The sequence below is a fragment of the Ciconia boyciana genome, chromosome 1, assembly GCF_034638445.1.
Source record: "Ciconia boyciana chromosome 1, ASM3463844v1, whole genome shotgun sequence".
Classification (NCBI taxonomy): Eukaryota; Metazoa; Chordata; class Aves; order Ciconiiformes; family Ciconiidae; genus Ciconia; species Ciconia boyciana.
Genome location: NC_132934.1, coordinates 85,570,684 through 85,593,087, shown reverse-complemented (window position 1 = coordinate 85,593,087; position 22,404 = coordinate 85,570,684). Strand labels below are relative to the sequence as shown.

General features: G+C 38.6%; 1 protein-coding gene across 9 annotated transcripts in view; it reads right to left on the bottom strand.

The window, feature by feature from the left end:
* TULP3 (TUB like protein 3) overlaps nucleotides 1–22,404 on the bottom strand; it is a 33,892-nt gene that overhangs the window by 6,965 nt on the left and 4,523 nt on the right. For 4 of the 9 annotated variants that reach the window (XM_072878642.1, XM_072878672.1, XM_072878623.1 and 1 more), the window contains exons 2-8: nucleotides 12,949–13,000; nucleotides 7,578–7,740; nucleotides 5,429–5,605; nucleotides 3,473–3,603; nucleotides 1,491–1,688; nucleotides 877–989; nucleotides 366–480 (exon numbers count right to left, since the gene is read on the bottom strand). In XM_072878642.1, the coding sequence (XP_072734743.1) occupies nucleotides 366–480; nucleotides 877–989; nucleotides 1,491–1,688; nucleotides 3,473–3,603; nucleotides 5,429–5,605; nucleotides 7,578–7,740; nucleotides 12,949–12,981 (930 nt within the window). In that variant the 5' untranslated portion in view covers nucleotides 12,982–13,000. Of the gene's footprint in view, nucleotides 1–365; nucleotides 481–876; nucleotides 990–1,490; nucleotides 1,689–3,472; nucleotides 3,604–5,428; nucleotides 5,606–7,577; nucleotides 7,741–8,690; nucleotides 8,720–10,778; nucleotides 10,873–12,948; nucleotides 13,001–13,717; nucleotides 13,781–16,018; nucleotides 16,088–22,404 lie in introns of those variants that run through there. The other 5 variants (XM_072878651.1, XM_072878663.1, XM_072878679.1 and 2 more) reach the window with 5 other exon arrangements.

The window sequence follows — 22,404 nt, the reverse complement described above, 5'->3', positions numbered from 1 at the left end:
TAGTTCCTTCTTAAGTGTCCACCAGACACCAGCTGGGCAAGAGAGCAGTTCATGCTGTGGCTGGCTCCATGTAAAGGATATGCTGACTGGCCGCATGCTGAACGATAGGCCAGGTAAGAAGGTCATCAGGATGTTAGTTTGGGTCTCTCTCCCTCCCCTGGCATTGATTTTTTTTTTCTTTCCATTAAACTTGTAAGAACTTATCTTTGAGGCCTCTGTCCGTTGATGTATCTGATTGAAATTGGTCAGTTGGTTCCAAAGTTAAGTGGGGGAGGCTGCCAGGCAGCATGATTTTGTAAGCCCTGTTTCCTCGGCAACGAAGCAATAAAAAAAGAAAGGGGCAAAAGGGGAGAAGCACTACTTACATAACAAATAGCTGCAAGCTCCTGTCTCGTATGAGCCTTTTCCACTAGACCTTGTGCCTTGACTGGGCTAACTCCATGGTCATAGACTGTAAATTTAGTTCCCATGAGGTTTGACCTAATGTCAGGTTATGGAAAGACAAAGACAGAGGCATCAGCGGAAACTTTTGTCATCTTCTGAAGGTATTTGTACAGCACAGTGAAAACATGCACCTTTTGCCATCTGAATCTTCCTATTGCCAGCCCAGTAAGGAGCTTCTGCAAAGTGCCCATAGTGAACTGAGCCTGTAACCTATCCTGGAAAAGCATCAAGCCAGAATTCTTTCTCTGAATTGCCACGGTGAATGGTAATGCTGAAGAAAGGTTGCCAACCCAGGTGAATACAGATTACATTAAGCAGGACAATGTGAGTTCATTCTCTCTGAACTGATACCAGATTGCTATTCATAACCCCAACTCAACTAAAATGAAAATCCAGTCTCTCCTGTCTGTAGTTTTCATCTGTGGTTCTCACCTGAGTTTTCCAATGAAACTTTCCCCTTCCCGGGATAAATCAGTTGGGTCAACTGATATGAGGTAATTGGATGTTTTGCTCTTTTTTCGTTTTCTCCCTGCAAGAAGGAATGTCTGGAAATACAAAACTTTGATCAAGACTGGAGCTTTGTAAGATGCAAAGGCATTGCTAGGCATTGCTATCCAAACTGTTATCTTTCCATTTCCCACATCGATTCCCCTGTTTGTTCTGTGCTGTTATTACTGTCTCCACAATTTTGATCTCTTCCACAAGTGCACACCCTGAAATCCTACTGCTCCAATCAGCTCACTCAGCAGTCTAGATTTAATGCAACTGTCCTTTCTAGTCTTGCCTCTTTTTCTTCTGGAGCAGCTCAGTCTCCCTGCTCTTCTTTATCCTTGACATTTTCATACTTTTTAAATTTCATTTTTCATTGTATTATGGCTTTTAAATCTGCCAATTCCCTCCTTAGTGCCGTGGCCAAATATAAGCTGTCCTCATCTGCATGCTCGCTCTCCTCAGCTTCTGATTTCTTACCAGAAGCTCTCCCTTACACCAAAAATATTCTGCGGTAGGAGTACAATAGCCAAGATATTGTGTGCTGCTTCCAATACCTTTCTGTTGTCATCCCTTTCCAGATGCATGTAATAAGTAGGGAAGAGGCCCCGGTCCATTCCCTTCTTATCTCTAGTGATTCGACACTTGACTGTAATACCACGGGGTGCAGGGCGTAATGCAAAATCCTCCAAGTTCTCTACTTCTCCCAGCTGTGCATCTGCCTGAGGGGATGGACTACAGGAAGCACCTGTTTCCTGTGGGAAGAATCATCATATTAGCAAATTAATATCAGATCAGAGGCTCTGGTATTCCCCAAGAAAAGAAAGGTCTGTTGAAACAGAAGATCTCATGTCTCAAGAAGATATTTGGGATAGGGAAGTTAAACGAGGGACCACCTGTGTTTCTCTGAAGAAAGTGGCTGAAGACTTTTACTATGAGGAAAGACTAGCCCTCCAAGGGGAGGGGAGAAAAAGTACCCATTAACCAGAGATGAGTGAATTGCTAGGAAGGGGAAAATAGGATGAGACACTGTAAATATTCTAAGCAAAGAGCTTCTCTGCTTTTAGAACTTCAAATAGTCTGTGGGAAATAAGGCAGCATGACAAACTGGACTGATTGATGCTGCAGTAAGACAGGCTGGGATTTTTGTGACTCAAATGAGCACTGAGATTATATTGGTTCAGAACAGTAGCAGAAACAGAGTAAGCTGATGGTGGAACCATCTCAACTAAATGTTGAAAGAACCTTAGAACAATATGTACAGTCAGGATACAAGTTATGGTCATCAAAGGAACTGGAATTCTAATGGAAAACTGGTATAGGTCATTAAAGTCATTTTTTCTTAGAGGTAGCTGAATCCTGTGGATTGTAGAACCCAGGAGATTCCTCCCTTACTGGGCCTTGGAGATGAGGTTTCTGGTTTATCCCCATTCCCAGGTACAGCCAGTAGGAAGTCTGAGTGAATACGCACAGACACACACACACAGACTTGAAATTCACCAGTGGCTCTCACCCCTCCCCTCCTCCTCTCCCCACCCTATATCTCCAGCAGCTAGCACCCATAGCCCAGTGTCTCGAGTAGCTAACACCCAGACCTCTTGTACTACTCACCCACTAGTATAGCACAACATACACACAGTCACCTCACAAATATACTCACATGGGTCTTTTGAATAGTAACATGGACTTTTAAGGCTGTCCAGCATCCATGCCCAAACCCTATGCCCTTTATCTGGTCACTAGCTCAGACCCTGGGTCTTCCTGATGCTGGTCTCTTCCAACTCACTGACTAGTCCAGCATATAGTTTGTCAGCATACGTATGTATGTATCTCCCTCACACACAAACACGAGAACACATTCACACAGGAAATAGTTAGAAATGGAGTTTTAGAAGATGGTAAGACACACTGCAGTAATCAGGCATGAGGCTTGGCTAGACAAGCATACTGTCTTGCAGCTGTTTACATGCATCTGGTGCCTTTTACCCCCTTTACTCCCTATTTTCCCATGCTTATTTATCCCTGATCCACCTTGACCTCTTTCTTTTCCCTTTCTTGTTCCTTCCCCTAAACACCCCATAAAGTTTTGTCCAATCCCAGAATTCTCTGTTCCATCCCAAAATTCTGTTCCCCTGTGTATCCCACAATAAATGCTATAAACCTTCAGGCAGTGATCCCTCTTAAGTTTGCATGGCATTTCAGAGTTTCTCTGAGTCATCTTGGTGGATTTTACACCAGAGACAATGGCCTAATCTGTCTCCTTTGAGGGTCACAGAAGTAGCTGATTCATTGTGTTCCCATCTTCACTGATTATGCTACTTGGGTTCCTCCGCCCACTATTGTTCCTTTGATCATTACTAGGTCTTTGTGTTGAACTCAATGGCCTTCAGTCAGATAACCTGACAATCATGACCTTCAGGGATTAATATGCTAGCTACTGTAGTTGTAACTACTATATTTTTACCCAGTGCTCAAGGGATTAGTACTAAATTCAAGCATGTGCCCAGCCCTTATCAGAAATGGATTTCAAGACACTTACTGTAAAAGATTTCTCGCTGGTTGCAGAACTAGGCCTCTCAGATTCAGGATACAGTGAATGAGATGCTGGTCTCTTACTAGCTTCTTCCTCTTCTGTGTCCTCCTCATCAAAATTCAAACTGCCTGAAATTCCTGTCAGAATACAGGATCAAGCAGGTAACCTCTGAAAGAAGGTGTCATGAGTTCATGGCATCACTAATTCATATATGACTCTTGCATAGCTATTCCGCTCTCACTCTTCTAATTAATTTCTGTTGTTTTAACTGCTGATTTTCTTCATGTGCTATATCACTTCCCGAGCCTTGTAATTCAAACCCCTAGTGACATTTTGCAGCTGTCACTTTGCAGCTGTCAGGCTTTTATTAATACATATTTTACATGATATTACATGATGTAACATACTGCTTAGTATATGCTGTCACTGAATTAATGGTGCCTATTTCCATGCAAAAAAGCCCTCCATGTCTTAAGAACAAAAAAGGAAATCCAGATCAATATGGTGACACCTATCCTGTAAGTTGGACTCTGTACAGTTTATATTCTTTACTGTTTCCCCTTAGTCTTATACACACTGAAATGGAGCATGACAATTTTTGAGTAAGAGCCCCTCCTATTCTTACATCAGTAGCAATAACTCAGGTCTCATGAATACTACTAATTGATTTGATTTTTAAAACGGAAGCACAGACTGAGTAGTTCCAGGACTTATTGATTTAATCTTAACCTAAGCACAGTTATGTAGAGATGACTATGGGTATACAACTAAAATAACTCTGGATAAAGACATTTATAAAGAGCTTCTGTACACATCACTGTTTGGTGTTTCCTTCCGCTTGGAACGGCATCATTTCGTTCTGTGATTCCATTCCTTAATTTGGCTGTAGAATGGAAAAGCACATAAAGCACTACAGAAAATGAACACACTCAGCCTGCTAAGCTGAATTATTTTCTGAGAGCCCATATTATACCAGTGCTCCAGCATGGCACTGCTGGAAGTTCTTTGTCTCAAATGAAACAGAAAAATGTAGTCTTAACAACCTGTCAGTAAACTTCCCAAAGCACATATGGAAAGAGGAAAGGCGTTAACCCTAGTACTCCAGCCAATTTCAAAATTCACTGTTTATATTCTACCTCCACTAACTTCCCCTCAAGTTTCTGGATATTCTCTCCTGCTTCCTTTTCCTAACTTTTGTGTAATTTTGCTATCCATAGGTAAGCAGCTGCTGCATCTGACAACTGAATGGAAGTATGTCTACATATGGTAGTACCTTAATACATAAAGCGTACTGGAAACATTCTGTCAGACAGGCTCTGCAAAATAAAAACAAGCTGTGTGCCATATTAAACACTATCCATTATTTTGCTGCAAAGTGCTTAGGCTGCATGCAACAAAAAAGGTTTCCTGTGGTACTGGCAGCAACGTAAGATATTTGGCAGACAGAGATGGACACTCCATTGGGAAACTATAACTATTGAATATAAAACTCAAACTGGTGATTGTGACAGCCTGTGACTGAGGAAGAACACCTTTCCTGTTAGTCTCCTAAACAGTTAAATTACGGTATTTACTGGCTATAGAGGGTTCTGCTGTTGTGAAAACATTCAAGCATCATATCCAGATATATCATATCTGGAATAAAAATACCCCGAACTTAAACAAAATGTGAAGCATAGCATTTTGTCACCAACTTCCTTGGAAAGGCCATAAATTACACAGCACATTGATAAACTTTTAAAACATAACTGGCATGTTCCAATTAATATCAGAAGAAGGAACTGCAGTTCTGCATTTCTACATGCTGTATAATCTACTCGCTCTGCATTTAAAAGTAATATCCTACAGACACTTGTTTCATGATTCCTTATATTTTTTTGTTTTTTTTAATGCTGCTGAAAAAAAAAATTATAAGAAGTAGAAGAGCCCCAAAAAACAGCTTTGCCCGTTATCAACTCTTACCTCGTTTCTGTAAGATTTCTTGCAGATCTGGCTTGCCTGCTGTGTCTGTTAGAGCCTCTCCATCATTCTCCTGATCTGCATTGTCTTCTGTTTTGGAAGATCCAGCAGAGAGAGTTTGGAGCTTGGTCCCCAAATCTTGCACTTCTGACTTCAGGAAAGCAGCTGGTCCATCAATGCCTGGAGGCCAAAATGAAACAGAATGCTAAAGTCTATTTTTTACAGCTAAAGACGCATCCCAGGATGGTGGTTCTTTTCATCTTCCCTTGCTCAAGCATCCCTTTAAATTACTGACACATACTTGTTTGACTTTTTTCAGAAGACTTGTGAGGAGTCAGGGCTGACTCTGGTACAGACCGCCTATTACTTTAAACATATCAGGCATCACTTTCTCCATTTATAAAGATAGTGATTGTATCTACTATTTTACAAGGGCTTAAGCAAATAGAATGAGTTGTATTTGTTATGCACATTGATATCCTTCAATTTATTTATGGGCAACTACTCTATTTTCTTTTTCTTCAGGTTCCTTGTTTGCTCCTGTGCTGACAACTGAGTGCTCTACAGTGAATATCACAAATGAATTTGATAAAAATATCTACAGCCACAGGCAGAAAAAAACTGTAAATGGATGCCCTCTATCTTTTTGGTAGAAATTAAATTTCCACATTTAAACATGCAACATAGCTGTGCACTGCACCTCTTAATTGGTGGAGACGTCTTGCTGTCAGGGTCTGGCATAATACTTACTACACGTTTGTGTAGCACACAATATGTAAGTGTAGTTCCAGCTTTGGATTTCTTGCTTTCCCACTGTTTTTCTTCTTAAAACTTTACTGCTTTATCTAGTCATCAGATTTCTGACATGTTTACTGCAGTTATCAGTTCTTAACAGGATTTGTTTGTACTGAGGAAGCTTCAGAACTATGGAAGCTAGTGAGGGAGCAGTTAGTTTTCATTTTTCTTTCTTGTAGTTTCAGTACTACTGAAGTTTCCTAACTTAGAAGTTATAACAATCTTTTCTCTCGCTCTCTTTTTGACTTAAAAGTGTTTTTTAACAGAAGCTTTCTCCCACCTGATTTTAAACACATAAATGTTACCATCCCCATCACCACTCTCCTCCCCATCCTATGATCCTGAAAGACATCTGGAGAACAAGAAAAACATTCAAAAGACAGGGGATAACATAGTGCCAAATGTGATCTCCAAACCAGGTAACACTGGTTTTTTTGTTTTTTTTTAAATTCTACTCTACACATTAATTCCCTAATAATATAATGGTGGTATTATAACATCCTGCAATAGCATGCATCTCAAAGCCTTAGGATGCTTCCTGTTACTTTGTTGACAGGCTGATGGGATCCTGGCTCTCAAACTACTTCCTGACATTTCCACTGGAATGTAGGGGTTTAATTGCTGCTCTTTTTTTCCTCCCTGTGACATGGAAGTCTTAAGGCTCTCACTACTGTATTTCTTTTCACTCCTAACGGAATGGTCACTATTTTACTGTAATGTTTTGAGACCACTGAGTTATTGCCTTTGGCTCTGATATCACTTTCTGCTTGTGACTTTCTGGACCACTATAGCTTGTTTGTCACGTTTCAGTTTTCTCCCTGAAGCCCACAGAAAACAATAGGTGAGGTAAAAAACAGCAAGAACCTAATTCAGTATTCATAAGACTTTTGTTTTGCTCTTGTCTACTTTATCATTCAGTCATATGCAATCTTGAGATGGAGTATACCCCAATACCATGAAGAAAAGTACAGGCAGTCACTACTGGATTATTTCCTTTTCTTTATCCTACAGCTTCAGAAGACTCTCTTACTTTGGATTTGTATCTCCCTACCTTTATAGAAGTACCTAACCCATTTCTACAGTTCTTCTTAGCCGTTTAACACAAGGGAGAGATTACTCAAAGGCACATGAAGTTTCTCAGCTGTCACAAAATTCAAGGTAAGGTTTTTGTTTGTTTTTACAGTCCAATATTGCTCAACCATACTGTACAAAAGTAGAATTGTAGTACATAGAAAGGTATGTAATCAATCTTGTTTATCACTTGACCACTGCCACAGCAATGTAGCAATGTAGGTGCCCATCTGTGACATAAAACGGAATTTTGGGGAACGTTGTTGCAATCAGGTTGATTACTAACCATGTAACATAACATCACTGTGGAAAGGGGTAGGAGTTTCTACTAAAGGAGTCTGCTCCTCACACCCTTTGGGCTTTGACCTACGCAGCTTTGCCTCAGGATTTGGTTGTACCATCAAGGGATCAAGACGTTTCTTCCTCTGCTTCTTCTCTAGAAGAGCTCTCTATGAAATAAAGAAAAAGCATGAAATAAGGATGAGTAACCACATCCAGAGAGGAAGAAACGATGCCTCAGCCATTGGCAATGAAATGTCACTGATCAGGATCTCCAATAAACCTGAAATACTCTTGTAATCTCTTTACAAAAATCCTAGACATGGATATCACTGTGTCTTTTGAGTGAGACATTGCCTTTGATTCTCCATCAGTGGTTGATGGGTGATGTGGACACTTGCTTCTAATCTGTCCTGAGACCATCAGCAGATAATTTTAACTCCTTTCATCCAGTCTAAACTGCAGCAATCTTTAATATAAATAGACAAATTCAGCAGTCATTTATAATCCAATATGAAACATTTCACAAAGTAAATGTTATAATATACAGCATGTTCATGCAATTTTATTACTCCATGCATCCTGCTTACTTAAGCTGATAGAGGAGACAAAACAGCTCACAAAGACTCTCTCCTCTTTCCACTGCACTTATGATTGGACTAAACATTCCATCGTTTAGGACAACAAATTCCTGTGCATGTAAGGAATTCCTGTGCAAGGAACGTGTAATTTTTCCTCCCTGTTTTGTACAATTAAGCTAACTTTGCATTAAGAGAACTATCTCCAAGACTATCTGAAAATGCCAGAGTAAAGATGAGAGCCCTTGCCCTATCCATTATATAGCAATGAAGTCTTTTATTGTAGTAGCATAACATTTCTAAAAATCCTTAGTCAGGGCTCAGTCTGCCACTGCAGTTATAAATGCTGTCATGATGCAGCAAAAGCAAGTCAGAACTTGCAAAGGAAAAGGGTTTTGTCTCAAAAGCTATCATCTTATAGGGAGAACTCAAAACAAACAGTTCCCAGAAATCAATGTTGAGAGATAAGACCTTGGGGGTGGGGGGCAGGAAATTACAGTCATTAAAATAGGACTGATCTAGTAAAAGAAAAAATGATCTACCTTGCAAAAATTTTCCATGTAATTCAGGACTGAAAGGAAAGAATGGTAAATCCAAATGTTAAAAAATAAAACATTACTTTTCCAAAATACATTTGATGTTTATAATTTCCTACTAAATGCGAATAGAAACAACTTCTAGATTTAAATCAAGGCAAATGGGGACATTGCGCCATTTTAAAGACAGCCACGCTTAATCCTTAAAAGTTAAGGCAATGCATGAAGAAGAAGGAAAAATCATATTCTAATATTCTGTAACGCACCACTATGCAAATGATGTGCAAGCCCCTTGCCGTAGATGCAGTTTATCCGTGCCTGCTTCTTAGATACCTGAACACACACTGAAAGTTGCTCTTGATGATAGAAACCCTTTCTCCATCAAATGCTTTTCAGTCTCCAAGGATCCATCAGATAAACAGTACCAACAATTCAATCCACTTGAGACATAGATGTCTTTGGAACCCTTTCCTCTCCTACTCTTTCTCTCTCTTGTTGGTTTTTTCCTCTCCTATTGGGCTTTTTATCTCAAGTGAGGTTAGTTTCTCAGGCAACCTCTCCCTGAAGAATTCCAACACAACTCAGCCCTTGGTCCTTTATTCTTTCTGGTTTTCAAGCACTAATCTAAAAAAAACCAAACCCAAACAACAAAAAAAAACCCAAACCAAAATGACCTTTTTTATTTAAACTCATAATTACACTTTGAAGACTGGACTGCAATACAGGTAGTGTTAGTTACTGCAGAATTATTTGCAAGGATTGTCCCGCATGGTAAAAATTACTTAGAATTCCAAAGATATTATCACATTGGTCTAGAAGAAGAAAAGAAAAATAAGCAGTAGAAGCCAAATTCTTAGGAAATGCTAATTACAGATAAAATTTGTTTTCTAGAAAGGTAGTCAGACCCTCCAGAAGAATTTACATTGGTTTGTGCTGTTTATTTGTTTTTTAAATTAGTGCTGAGGAAAAGTAAAAAAATTTCATTATAGTTTATAAATCTCTAATAATAAAAGGAGAGAGGGAAAACAAGAATCAAAACATTATACTCAGATAAAGAATTTGAGAAAAATTGTTGCCAAGGCTTCTCTACCTGACAAACAGACAAGAAAAAAACAAAACAGACACATCCTAAAGGCAGTAAGAAAGTACACAGCTACTGCTAGAACGGGAAATTGAATTTGGGATCAATACAGGATATAACAACTTTCAGAGCTACTTAACTGATCATTCTATTAGATGAGCTTTTTTAAACATTTCACTGCTCACCAGTCTAAAAATTTATTTTTTCTTATTATAGTACATTCTGTTTCATCAAAGAGTTTCTAGGACTCGCCAATCCAACGGGATCATATTGGTTTATAGTGAAACCAATGGTGCTGGTAGATGTGACCGACCTTCTTCTTGCAAGAACTTCAGGATAATCAAAGTGACAAAACTTGATAGTAATTTAATTTGTTTTAAAAATACTTCTCTCTATTACTTTGCTTGTTGAGACGGAAAAAATCTACAAGCCCACTGACAGGACAGATAGTAGCAGTTCATTTTCTCTACATAAGGTGGCAGAGCAGCCTTACGTTCAGTACTATGTATTCTCAGACCTATTCCACTAAGATGAAATAGAAAAAAGGAAACTGTATTTTGTTTCATTTTGTCTACTAACTAGCCTTTTCCTCCAGCTCTGTGTTACAGTAAAAGTTCATATAATATTACAACAAAAAATTTAGATAGTTCATTAACAGGACACCAGAACACATAACCCATTAAATAACAGATACAGATTATCATGATTTGTTCAGGATTTTGTGAACTCCATGTATTAAATACTTTCAGAAACATTTTCTTTGCACCACAGAAAAGCATAACATCAGAATACAGGATTATCAAAGGATCAGAAACCACCAACTCCCATTTTAATGAGTTTCCAATAAGCTAAGAAGTCAGATGTGTCAGATTAATATATCATAGCATACTAATAAGACAACTAGTTCAGTATTTGTTCTACAACTGTGATGAACAGGAAGATGGTATACAGGAAGGTTCCTACCACTCCACCCTTGAAGATGCAATACGAATAATTATTTGGCATGGTCCTACCTTAGTAGGCCATGTGGGATGGATCCTAGCTCTGAAACATTCTCTCCGCTCTTCCAGCTCCTCCTTAGTTCATGTTGAGGTAGCAGTGACAATGCTAGTGATGTTGGCATTAATGAAAATTTGTGTCAAGAGTAAGTACCATACTTGGTGCATTCAGAAATACGCCTTCAGCTTCACGTTCTCCACCCACAGGGAGATGGCAGCATTGCACTTTGAGCTGCAGGTGCCTCAAAAGACACGGAAACACCTTCTACTGCTGGGGAAGAAAGCGCTGCCTGAGCAGCCACTCACTCTCTCCTCAAGGAAAAGGCAGTAGTCTAGATAAAAGCATCCCGGCAGGCAGAGCTGGCCCACAGATGGAACTTGATGTCATGCATTATTATAAATAATATTTTACTGCAATTACAGGGTTTCCAAACCCATCATAAAGATGGATGACAGGCATAGGTCTTTGCTGTGACAAATGCTTATTCCAGATTCACTGTATAGTCAAAGGTTCTAAACATGATCCTGCTGGATTAAAACATTTTGCATTTTTTATCCCAATTCCTATAAATTTTTTGGACAAATTAATCAAGCGGGGCATCAGCTACAACCAGCAATGAGTCCATAACATCTGATGGTGATCTCCTATTGACCTCTATTTCTTCAGAAGGCATGGTACTATTCATGTAAAAGTTAAAGCAGACTTTAAAAGTTAATATTCAAATCTAAATATACACTCCTAAATTAGATACTGTTAGCATTTCTCAACAAGTCTCATTTGCAAGGAAGGCGGGGTGCTAAAATGTATTTTAGTGACATTTTCTAGCTGTTGGTTTTGCAGATGATTGCAATCTCAACCAAATCCAAGAAAGCCTGAAACAAAACTGCAAAAGGGTGTGAATTGTTTAAACTCACCTCTTCATGATTCAACTGACAGCTGCTCTGAGGGAATTCCACCCAGCCCAGCAGCTTTGTTTTGGTGGAACAGCAATGCATCCCCATGGCAAGGTCTGAAACTAGGCATACATTGACCACAGTGCCTAGCACTAGAAGCCAGTGATTATTACCAGCTTATGACCCAAGACAACAGTCCTAAAACAGACACTGAGGTTCATCACCAAGCAGTAGACCATTCTTAGTTTTGGAACTTCTTACTGAGCAGCATTTGGCTCTAAATACTTTTACTGATTACTTGAACTAATGCCTTTTTTTTTTTTTTTTTTAAAGAAGTGTTACTGGATAGCCTAGAGGTAAAAGGATTATCCTAGCTTCCACAAATATGACCAAAGATAAATTTTACTCCTTGACTCTGAAGTGTTTTAGATAAGTGCCTATATACACACAGATAAAGTTGGTAATAAATCCACTGTCTGAAGTCAAAGCTAAGCAAACTCAGACTAGAAATAATGAACAAGTTCTGGTAAAGAGGGTTATTATCCACTGCAACAGTTCCCTGAAGATTGTTATGTCTAGATTTAAAGATCCTCAGCTGCGAGAGCACTTTTCTAAAAAACATACTTTAATTTGAACACAGATTAATTTAATGCAAGACAGTGATTTGTGGTCCATGTGAAATGGCCAGCTAGAGAATCATAATAATCTCACATGCTCTAATCTATTTATAAGCATTTAAAATTTCAAAAAGGAATAATATTAAGGATGGATACTTTATTGCTTTGAAGAATATGGTGATGTAAGCATCCATCAAACAGCGCTTTAAAAACTGAGACCTATAACATAATATTTGACAAACGCTTGGCTGTAAATATTTTCTTTGTAGGAAACAAAAAAGTCAAAAGATGCTGGAAATCTTTCTCAACAGCAGTTAAGGACATCTTTCTATAGCTTGGAGAAACTTTTTCTTTTCCTTTGATGCTTAAATGGATAATTCCCTGCAGTCTTCCTCTCTTTTGATTCATTCCTGCATTGGTGACTCAATCCCAATGAAATGAAAGGACATATGAAAAATAAATGTATCAAAGAAATCAACCCTACAAGCCATAGCAAGGTTGACTTAAACTAATGAAAGCCATGAAAATCTTTAAAGAAAAATCTTAGCAATGAGTTCTTGTTTGTATTCTTTAGACCAAGCATTTTCAGCACTTACCCCCATTTCTCAAGTCTCTAGATGGCTAATGTTTGTTTTCCTATACTTATTTTTACCAGCTTCAGCACTATCATTTACCTGATTCTCTAGTTTCAGCTGTCGTAGTTTCATGCTTTCATCCTCAAAGATGCTGGGAAAGGGAAAGAAACAAATTAATTATTGCTAGTAAATAGTTTGCATTATAAGAGCACAGGATATTCACAGACTACAACTTCACCGTCAAGACTTTAAAACAACTGTAAGATATAACTTCTATCCCACGAGAAGACCAAGTTACAAGGCATTAAAAAAAGAAAACATACTTCATATTCTGTCATAAATAGGACCAAACTGTAGTTTAATCACCTTAGTAAACTGTTCTGAAAACATTTTGTAAGCAAAAAAGGCTTATTACTGATAGACAGATTATGAGCCACTATTGAGGTAGGCTGTGAGACAATTTATATCTAAGGCTTAATACAGTTCAAACCAATTCAGTAAAGTCCCTGCTCCTTCCTAAAATACCCGATTCCAAATTAACTCAGAATTTTAGGTTTTATCTTGGAGTCAAATCTACACCATTTTCTCCTCCTGCCAGACTTCGCAGACCTACTGTTAATACCTGAGAGAATCTGTATTTGCAACACCTGATATTAATTCCTAGAGATGAAAAAATAATTATTTCACTATTTAAGTGTTTTATAGATAACTTTCATAAGAACTCTAGTTTCTCGTTCTAAGTTGTGCTCCATATAGACTTCCCATTTCCTTTGCTATGATAATGAATTATTACATAAAGTGCAATTTAGAGCAGTTAACCCTACAAAGGGGAAAAGTTAATTGACAAGTAAGCACATATTCTGCCTACCACAGTTGTGCACTTTCTTCCTACACAGCTTTGACAAAGACCTCTCTGGAAGTGAGAAAGCATCAGGAAGAAGAGACTTAATACAGGAAACAGACAAATATTATATATTTTGACAGCACGCAGAAAAGCAGGGCTAGCCAAAATTTCAATTTAAACAGGAAATTCTCTGTCTGGTCTGGGTATGCAGAAATGCCCAATGATGTGAAGTCACAAGCTGGCAGACAGTGCTGAATATAACCCTAACAAGGGAAAACTGGAGAGATGGAGAGAGACAGGGAGAGGGGTGGAGTTTCTGCAAAACATATGCCATGGAAATTGGATCACAGCACGTAGAGATAACAAGAGGAGAAAGGGCTTAGAGTCCTGTTAACCCCTAGTAAATCCACATTTGACTCAACTTCCAGGCAAGCAGACGACAGATCAGAGGTCCTTACAGACAGACTGCCCTAGCCAACACAGGTCATGTTCTGGAAGGCTGAAACGTGCGGAAAAAAGGGTTTGTATACGCACATCATATATAGCAGTTTATATACTCTAAAACTGATGCTTACCACCCAACTAATGGTACTTTAAAGTAAGTTACCACTGCCATTGTTTTTTCTTTGCAGTTTTCCTTATTTCTATAATTTTTTTTCTAATGTATTTCAAGTATCATCACATAACAGGTCTAGGACCTTGAAAACACCTTGCTTCTAAAAAACTGACATTACTTCTCACATGGACCAGTAATACTTAGCACCTTGGATTCAAAGGGAATAGAGAGCCTGGAAAAATTAACGTCTTTCTTGAAGAGGGATGGAGAGCTATTGTGTGTCCCCACAGCAACAGTTACAGTAATACACTTGTCTCCACGTGAAAACATCCACAATTTAAGATAGAAACATGCAGAGACGTATCAAGATATACATTAGTTGCCACATGAAACTTCAACATAAAGTTAAAATGTGACATGCTTTTTATTTAAAGCATAAGTGATGGAAAAGGACATCTTTGGCAAAGTCCAAAAAATGCTTGAAAGCTCCAGTTAAAATATTCAGGACAAAAAAAAAACAAAAAAAAGAGGGCAAATGTTCCTTTTCTTTTCATACACCTACGGACTTAAGAAATAGATGACGTGTTACCTGCAGTCAAAAGTTTGTTATAAAGCAATCTACATAGCTCTGATTGATATTAGATTTACGGACACATTCTTATAGAATTGAAAAGAACTATGAAGGTGTCCTATGTAGATACAAGCTACTGTCTGTGGTTTTGTTGCTTTTCCTAATAGAAAATGCATCCCTGACAATTTGAGTCTCTTCTTCTGAAAATAAAAAGAAATAAAAACACTACCACTTTTGGAAATAAGTTTTCAGGTTTTCCTTTTTATCTGGAAGATGGCAAAATGCTGAAATATTAGCACCTTGTGGAAATCCTCAATGAAAATTATTTACTTAATATTTTAAAATTATTTTCTACCTACACTGGAATAAAGTTACATAACATCAAAGACAGGTCTGAAGACTGTTGGAACAGGACCGTAACGCAGACTACACGATGCCTCACCTCCAACCGCTTAACTGAGACTCAAACATGGTTGAAATACATAAAGAGTCTAACAGGTCACAGAGCTTGATAAAGCAAAAGATAACAATATAACTTTTACAATTTACTGTTAAACACAGACCAAAATCACCTCATAGCAGGCCACAAAATGAAAGCAGCCATCAATCATTCCCATTATAAAGTGCAAGGATTCATACAAGGAGCAAAATAAAAAGAAACAATTAAAGCCAAGAGCACTGTGGCACTGTAAATAGTAGCTAAAAAAAAATTTAAAAATTTACACTATTTTTATTTACTCCTCCTGCAACCTTCCTTCCAGCACTTGGTCATCATGAAAGTGTAACATAATAACCAGACAAAAAAGAGCTACACACACTTCAAACTTTTTTCTACCCACCACAGCGGGGTTGGTGTTGTTACAGACCTTACAGGAAAAGGCTGTGCCAGAGTCACTCCCACAGCTCACCACTAAGGAATGCAAGTAGTGTGCTAATACAGCTGCAGGCTTCAACCACAAATCTTCCTTCAGATGGACTGACTACACAGACCAGTACATCTAAGTGCTCTTCAGACATGCCCACGCAAAACAACTATGCTCTTCACTATGCTTTTCTATTTGAAGGGTTTACATGCAATAAGAGGAATTAAATATCCATTAGGAGCAGGAAAAATAAGCAGCATTTCCATAGCTACAACAATACAGTTCAAAACAGGAAAAAAAAAAACAAACAACCACCGAACCAGTCACCCATTTACCTTTGATAAATAAGAACTGAAAATACTCAAGTAGCCTGTCACGATCTTCCTCTTACTAACTACTGCAGAAGAGCAGACAACATGAGACCCTGCCCACCAACTCCTCTGCTACATTTACCAGAATACACTGCTCTCCTACTAAAGCTGCATGACAGGTAATGGACACAGGCCACAGAGAAAGGAAAAATGACCCAGAATATAACAGAGAAGTGAAGACTAATGATTATCCAGGATACAGAATAAAAATGAGAGTGGGAAAGCAACTATTTAACAAAAACACTCAATTCAGAAGATACAACAGCATGTCTGAATGTGGGAGAAGACAGCGAGACATAACGGAGTTCACAGATCCATTGCTCCTCACAGATCCATTTCCAGATTCAATGTAGTCCAACATGAAGCAAAAAAGGAGAGGCAACAAGCAGAAGCAAGAAAAGCCACAGGAAGAGCAGCCTGTAGAGAGAAAATGTTCTACATGATCCAGAATTCACTGGAAAGGCAGATTTGAAATATGTTAAACAAAGGAAAAAACCTCATGATAGCTTTTCCTGCATTCAACAAAATACATTCCTCATATGTCCACTAAAGAAATACTCTACTCAGTTTTTCCTCCTAAACAAGCAATGTAGCAAGCCTTGCAGATTTAAAAGTTTCCTAGATAGCTAAAGCTATTCTGCAATTCAAGTAGTTATAGGTTTGATAAATGAGTAAGGTTCTCTGGCCTCTTTTAAGTAAGTCAGACTAGCTGACAGAAACGGACCCCACCCCAGCCTTAAAAGAAAATCTGACCCAAGAGAAGGAAAGATAGCTTGTTTTGCATGTCAACTGTTCGAAGCTTCTTTAGAACATATATTAGCACTGTATATGCACTGAATTCTTGGCGAGAGAAATTCAGGAAGTATCACCTGTTTGTGCACAGCTCTAGGGAAGATACTAAAAATTCAGATACTCCATAGTTTGGCAGAGAAATTCAGGGAAAGTATCCAGCAGAAACTTTTAGCTTATTTTAAAGTGGACTAGATTTTGAGTTTACTGTGCCTTCTTACAAAAAAGCTTGATATTTTATATCAGTCTGACACATAAATCCTTCTTTTAACAAACACAATCTTTCAATATTGATGGGAATATGAACCTATACATTAACAACCAAGATCCTTAAAATTTAAGGATCTTAACTGTTTCTGTTGCTCTATTTCCTTTAAAGGAACTCCAAGGCACAATAAACTAACATAATTTTCCTCCACAAATGTCCCAAACTTCCCAATATCTTATGTTCCATTTCTCACTCTACAGAGGGCTGCTTCCATCAGGAGTCTAACAAAGCTCATGTAAGTCCTTTTTCCTTTGCAGGACAGTTTATTAATGTGGTAGCAGTGGTTCTGTCCCTGAGCAATACTCCCAGAACTTAAGAATCAGGGAATGAGAAGAATGTGGCTTGTGGCACATATCTTTGTCCACTAAATTTTATTTTTAGCTGTAGAAGCGCAAATAAAAGCAACTTCAGTAAGAAATGCGGAGTCAGCTGGTATGAAAGGGTTTTCACTCTTAATTCTCCAAAGAATTTTCCTGGGAATTGTTCTCCTCATCTGAACTACAGCTGTGAAGGAAAACAGAAGCTGTAGAAAAGAGATCATTTGAAGAAGGATTCTTACCTTTTAAAAGATATATTCCAAACAAAAATTGCAATACTGTCTCTGGAAACTGGTTGAGGAACAAAATTTATCTGTAATGCACCTTCCTATCCACAAAAGGGAGGAGTCCCATCTGCTTTCCTTGCAACTGACACAATTGTACTTGTTCACTTCTGGGAAAATGTGTAACATGGCATCCAGAGGAATGAGGATTATAAAATTTTTCTGCCTTCCTCAAGGCAGAAGAGTGGGGGTTTTTTGCAAAACATGGGATATTATTTCCTTCATAATTAAATTAAACCAGTAAGTCTTCCAAGGTATACTGGATCTGCTGCGAAACAGCCATAAAATGCCACACCCATATCTAAGTGACACAGCTGAGGTTGCATCAACATTTCAGTCATAAGTTATTTTCAAGCAGTTGATATTTCAACAAGGGCAAGTTTTGGCCTCTGTCTGGCTTTTTTTACAAAAAGAATCCTTTCTCCAGTGAAATTAGTTTTACCTTCAATTTCTGCCCCCCCCCAAGATGCACAGATTTCTAATGTCAATAGCATACTCTGAGAAAGGTTTCACAAAATTTGTTTGGCAAGTTTTTCACCTACTGAACGTATTATGGGAACAATGACATGGCAACAGTGAACACTTAATTTTGGAAGCAATTCTGAATGAGTGAATATTGTGAACGAAGACTATCTTGGATATGCTTTAATACACAAATTATGTCCCACATGATACAGATTGAATACAACTTATCTCAGAATATTTGAAAATAAGTATAAAATGAACTAATAAGAACAGTAAAGTCAAATGCCAGACCAGGATGGGGTGGGGGAGCAGAAAGACAAGCGTCTAGATCTGTATGTCCTACTCCACTTGAATCCTCTAGGCACTGCATGTTCCTGCCAATAACTTGCAGCAACTATCTGAACAATTTAAAGAAGATCCTAAAGAAGGCAAGTTAGTCCTTTACGACTTCTACCTACCTCCTAGTTTAAAAATGGAACTTCACTGTGGAATTATCAGGTACTTTTCTTTAAAGCCACATGGACTAGAAGCATGCCAAAAACACCCAAACCAAAACACCCCCCCACCCCCAAACCCGAAAAGGCTGGCACTCTGAAGAATATAATATATATATAGTCTTCATGTGTGTGTATATATATATATGTATGTATGTATGTATATGTTTTGCCTTTATTGTGGCAAAACAGCTGCCCCAACAACTCTAAGCAATAGGAATACTGTGCTGAAGAAAGGAATTAAAGAAAAAACAATCTGAGATACACGTGTGCTACAGAAAAATCTTTTGTTATAAAACATGAATAGCTTAATAATTATTTTTGTTGGCTAAAACCAAGAAAGCAGTGAATTTAATCCAAACCTATCCTTGCAGCACCGTGTTCTCCACACTTGCATAATGCAATAATGCCATTAAATGCACAATGCCCTAATAGTAAGTGAAGTGTACCTGAATGTAACAGGCTGTTCAGGTTAAAACAGCTCAGCAAGAACACACTACATTTGGCCTAAAGGAGTTCCTTTGAAAATGCATCCATTTTGGGGTGACTGTTCACATGCCAAATGTAACTAGGTAAATAATGATGCAGCCTAGTACTGACTGACTGCAGCTAAGTTAATGCAGAAAAGAGTATTTATCAGTGCAGGAAACACAAACTTCTCTTTTCTTTACAGTACTCATTCCAGTGATTTTGTAAGGTAAAATGAAATGGTGTATGCAAGGTGAAACAACCACTCAGAAGAATCACTCCTATCTTTAGTTTCAAAATGGTATTCGTGGAAGCACAAAACTCTAGTATAAAATTATGATCTCACAAATGCAATGGGATATGCTCTGTACTATTACATACATACACAAGCACACCTTGAAACAGGAAGAACTAATGTGGCAGAAGACTGTCAGGCGAACTATACAGTAAAGTAACAGAACATTGAGAAATGAAGGGTCTGTGGGAGAAAAGTTGAATTATGGTGAAACAAAGAATAAAGCATATGCTGTCTGATGAGATTCCTTTTTCAGAAATGATACTGTCTTGGTGGACAACAAGTTTGACCATGAGCCAGCAATGCACCCTCAAGGCAAAGGTGTCTGATAGCATCCTGGGCTGCATTAGGAAAAGCATTGCCAGCAGGTCGAGGAAGGTGACCCCTCTCTGCTCAGCCCTGGTGAAGCCACACATGAAGTGCTGTGTCCAGTTCTGGGCTCCTCGGCAAAGAAAGATATGGACATACTGAAGCAAGTCCATCAAAGGGCCACAAAGATTATTATGAGACTGGAGTATCTTTCACATGAGCGGAGGCTGAGAGAACTGGGACGGTTCAGCCTGGACAAGAGAAGGCTCAGGGGGGATCTTATCCATGTGTATAAATACCTGATGGGAGGGTGTAAAGGAGATGAAGCCAGTAGTTGCCTACTGACAGGGCAAGAGTCAATAGGCACAAACTAAAACACATGAAATTCTATCCAAATGCAAGAAAAAACTTTTACTGAGAGATTGGTCAAACACTGGAACAGGTTGCCCAGGGAGGTTGTGGAGTCTCCAACTTTGGAGATGTTCAAAACCTGACTGGACATTGTACTGTGCAACCTGCTCCAGCTGACCCTGCTTGAGCAGTGCGGTTGGACCAGATGGTCTCAAGAAGCCCTTTCCATCCTCCATGATTCTGTGATTCTATCTGTTTGAGTTCTGGAGATCACAAGGTAAATGGAGGTAGTTTAGAGCCCAAGTCTGAGAGAACATACTAGATGACAATAAGGAATACAGACTGTTACAAGAAAATGCAACAGGAACACAAGCATCGTGAAAAGGTTAAATTCTGAGTTCAGAACTATTTTGACTACTGTACTGCTTAATGTTTCCTACGCCATTCAAAAACTGACTCACCAAGTACCAAAGATTAGCTCCTCCTACTTGGAACAAGGGAACAGAGCAATGAAAATAAAGCAGCACTCTCCAGACAGGAGCTAGCAGATCTTCTAGCTGGACTATAAAGAAGAGTGCAAACAAAAGCCTGTGCCATTCTCTACTATACTATACTGGGAGAACAGAAAGTAGATTCTTGTCTTTCTTAGCCAGAAAAGTCTCAAGCAATTTGTTACAGGATACCTAAACTGAAAGGAGTATTCTTTTCCTGGAAGGAAGGCCAAGAGAAGCCAGAAATCCACACAGGTCATTAACTATTAAAGCCACCATGGATGCTGGGAGGGTGGCACAGAGGAAGACAACTGTAAGAACAAGAATATGTACATAAACTTATCTTTACGTGTGTAGCCAAACAGGGGGTTTTAAACTGGGTTTTTATTACAATATTTGTAAGAGAAGGGAGACAAGGACTCTCCTGCCAGGCACATGCCTTCAAGAGTTAACAGCTGGTGACTCCTAGTGATCCTGACATTAACAGGGAAGATACAAATTCACAGCATAGCTTGAGAAAGGACTTTTTAGCTCTTAACCACCGGTACAACTGCAGAATGCTATGCTTCCAAAATCATGTTTATTCAGGTGAATTTAATTAAACTTAGGTTTCTGCTAAGGAAAAGGAGGAGACATTTATTCCATAAGCAGAACACCAGCTTTCTATTTAACATCCTCTCAACTACACACTCCAAATCCCCAGTCATTTCATTTCTAGAACTTGCTCTACCCAAGGAAAGAGCAAAGCAAGATCCATGGGGGCTTAGAATTCTGACTCCTATGATCTTCTGTTTGTGAATTATGAAACCCTGCCTGTCCTTTTTGTTGATGTCCTCCCCCATTTACAACATGAAACCAGTGAAATGTAAAGCAGTTGCTATTGTCTCCTAGCAACAAAGTCAGCAGTTAAATAGCACACAGTATGCTTAAGCCAGACTAGATAACAAAACTCAAAGTTCCCTGAAAATAAGCGTATCACACTTCATGCCACAAATTGCACTTGTTTTACAGTCTTTCAAACTATAAATGGGGGAAGGAACCTAAATGAAATTTTCTGAACTGACACTCTAGAACTGACTGTGACTTTTAGTCCCAGTCCAGTTTTTTATTTTTAAAAGACTGAAAGGGGAATCCATTAAAGAGATAGAAACAGCAAAATTTAATTTCCATCCCAAACTAGGTGACTCAGCAACATACCGCTGCTAGATTTAGATTCTTGTTCTTTTTTTTTGGCCTCAGTTTTCACATAAGAATGCTAAACGGGAAAGGAGTGCAGAAGTGACCACAGACTTCTGTAACAATAGCACAGGAGTGAGAGTTCTAACATCCCACAGAATATATGTTTTAAACAACAGTAGGAGTAAGGGTAAGTGTTCTTGCAGTAGTCTAAGGCAACAGCTCTAGGCATATCAGCAAAATCCACTTAGAAGAGAAGTCATCCCATGACCCAATTACAACACAATCAACAGTTTTATTTTGGAGATCACCCAACTGTGCCTCGGTGACAAAACAAGAGTCTGGAGCTATCCCAGTGCAAGTCTGGTTGCAAAAAGTTTTCACACATACAAAGTCATAATTATGTTGAAATCAGGGCACTTGTTCCTCCTACAGTGCCATACCAACAGTGGTTAAAAAAAGAAAAAAAAAAAAAAAAGAGATAAAAATAATGGCTGCCTCTATAAAGATGGGTCATCAGTAACCTAAATTCTAAATTGTAAGAGATGGGAGAAGAACTTATTAGAAACTGAAGAGATAATTCAAACAAGGTTCAACTTTAAGACAACTCTTTCATTGTTCTAACAATTGCAGTTACCAAGGG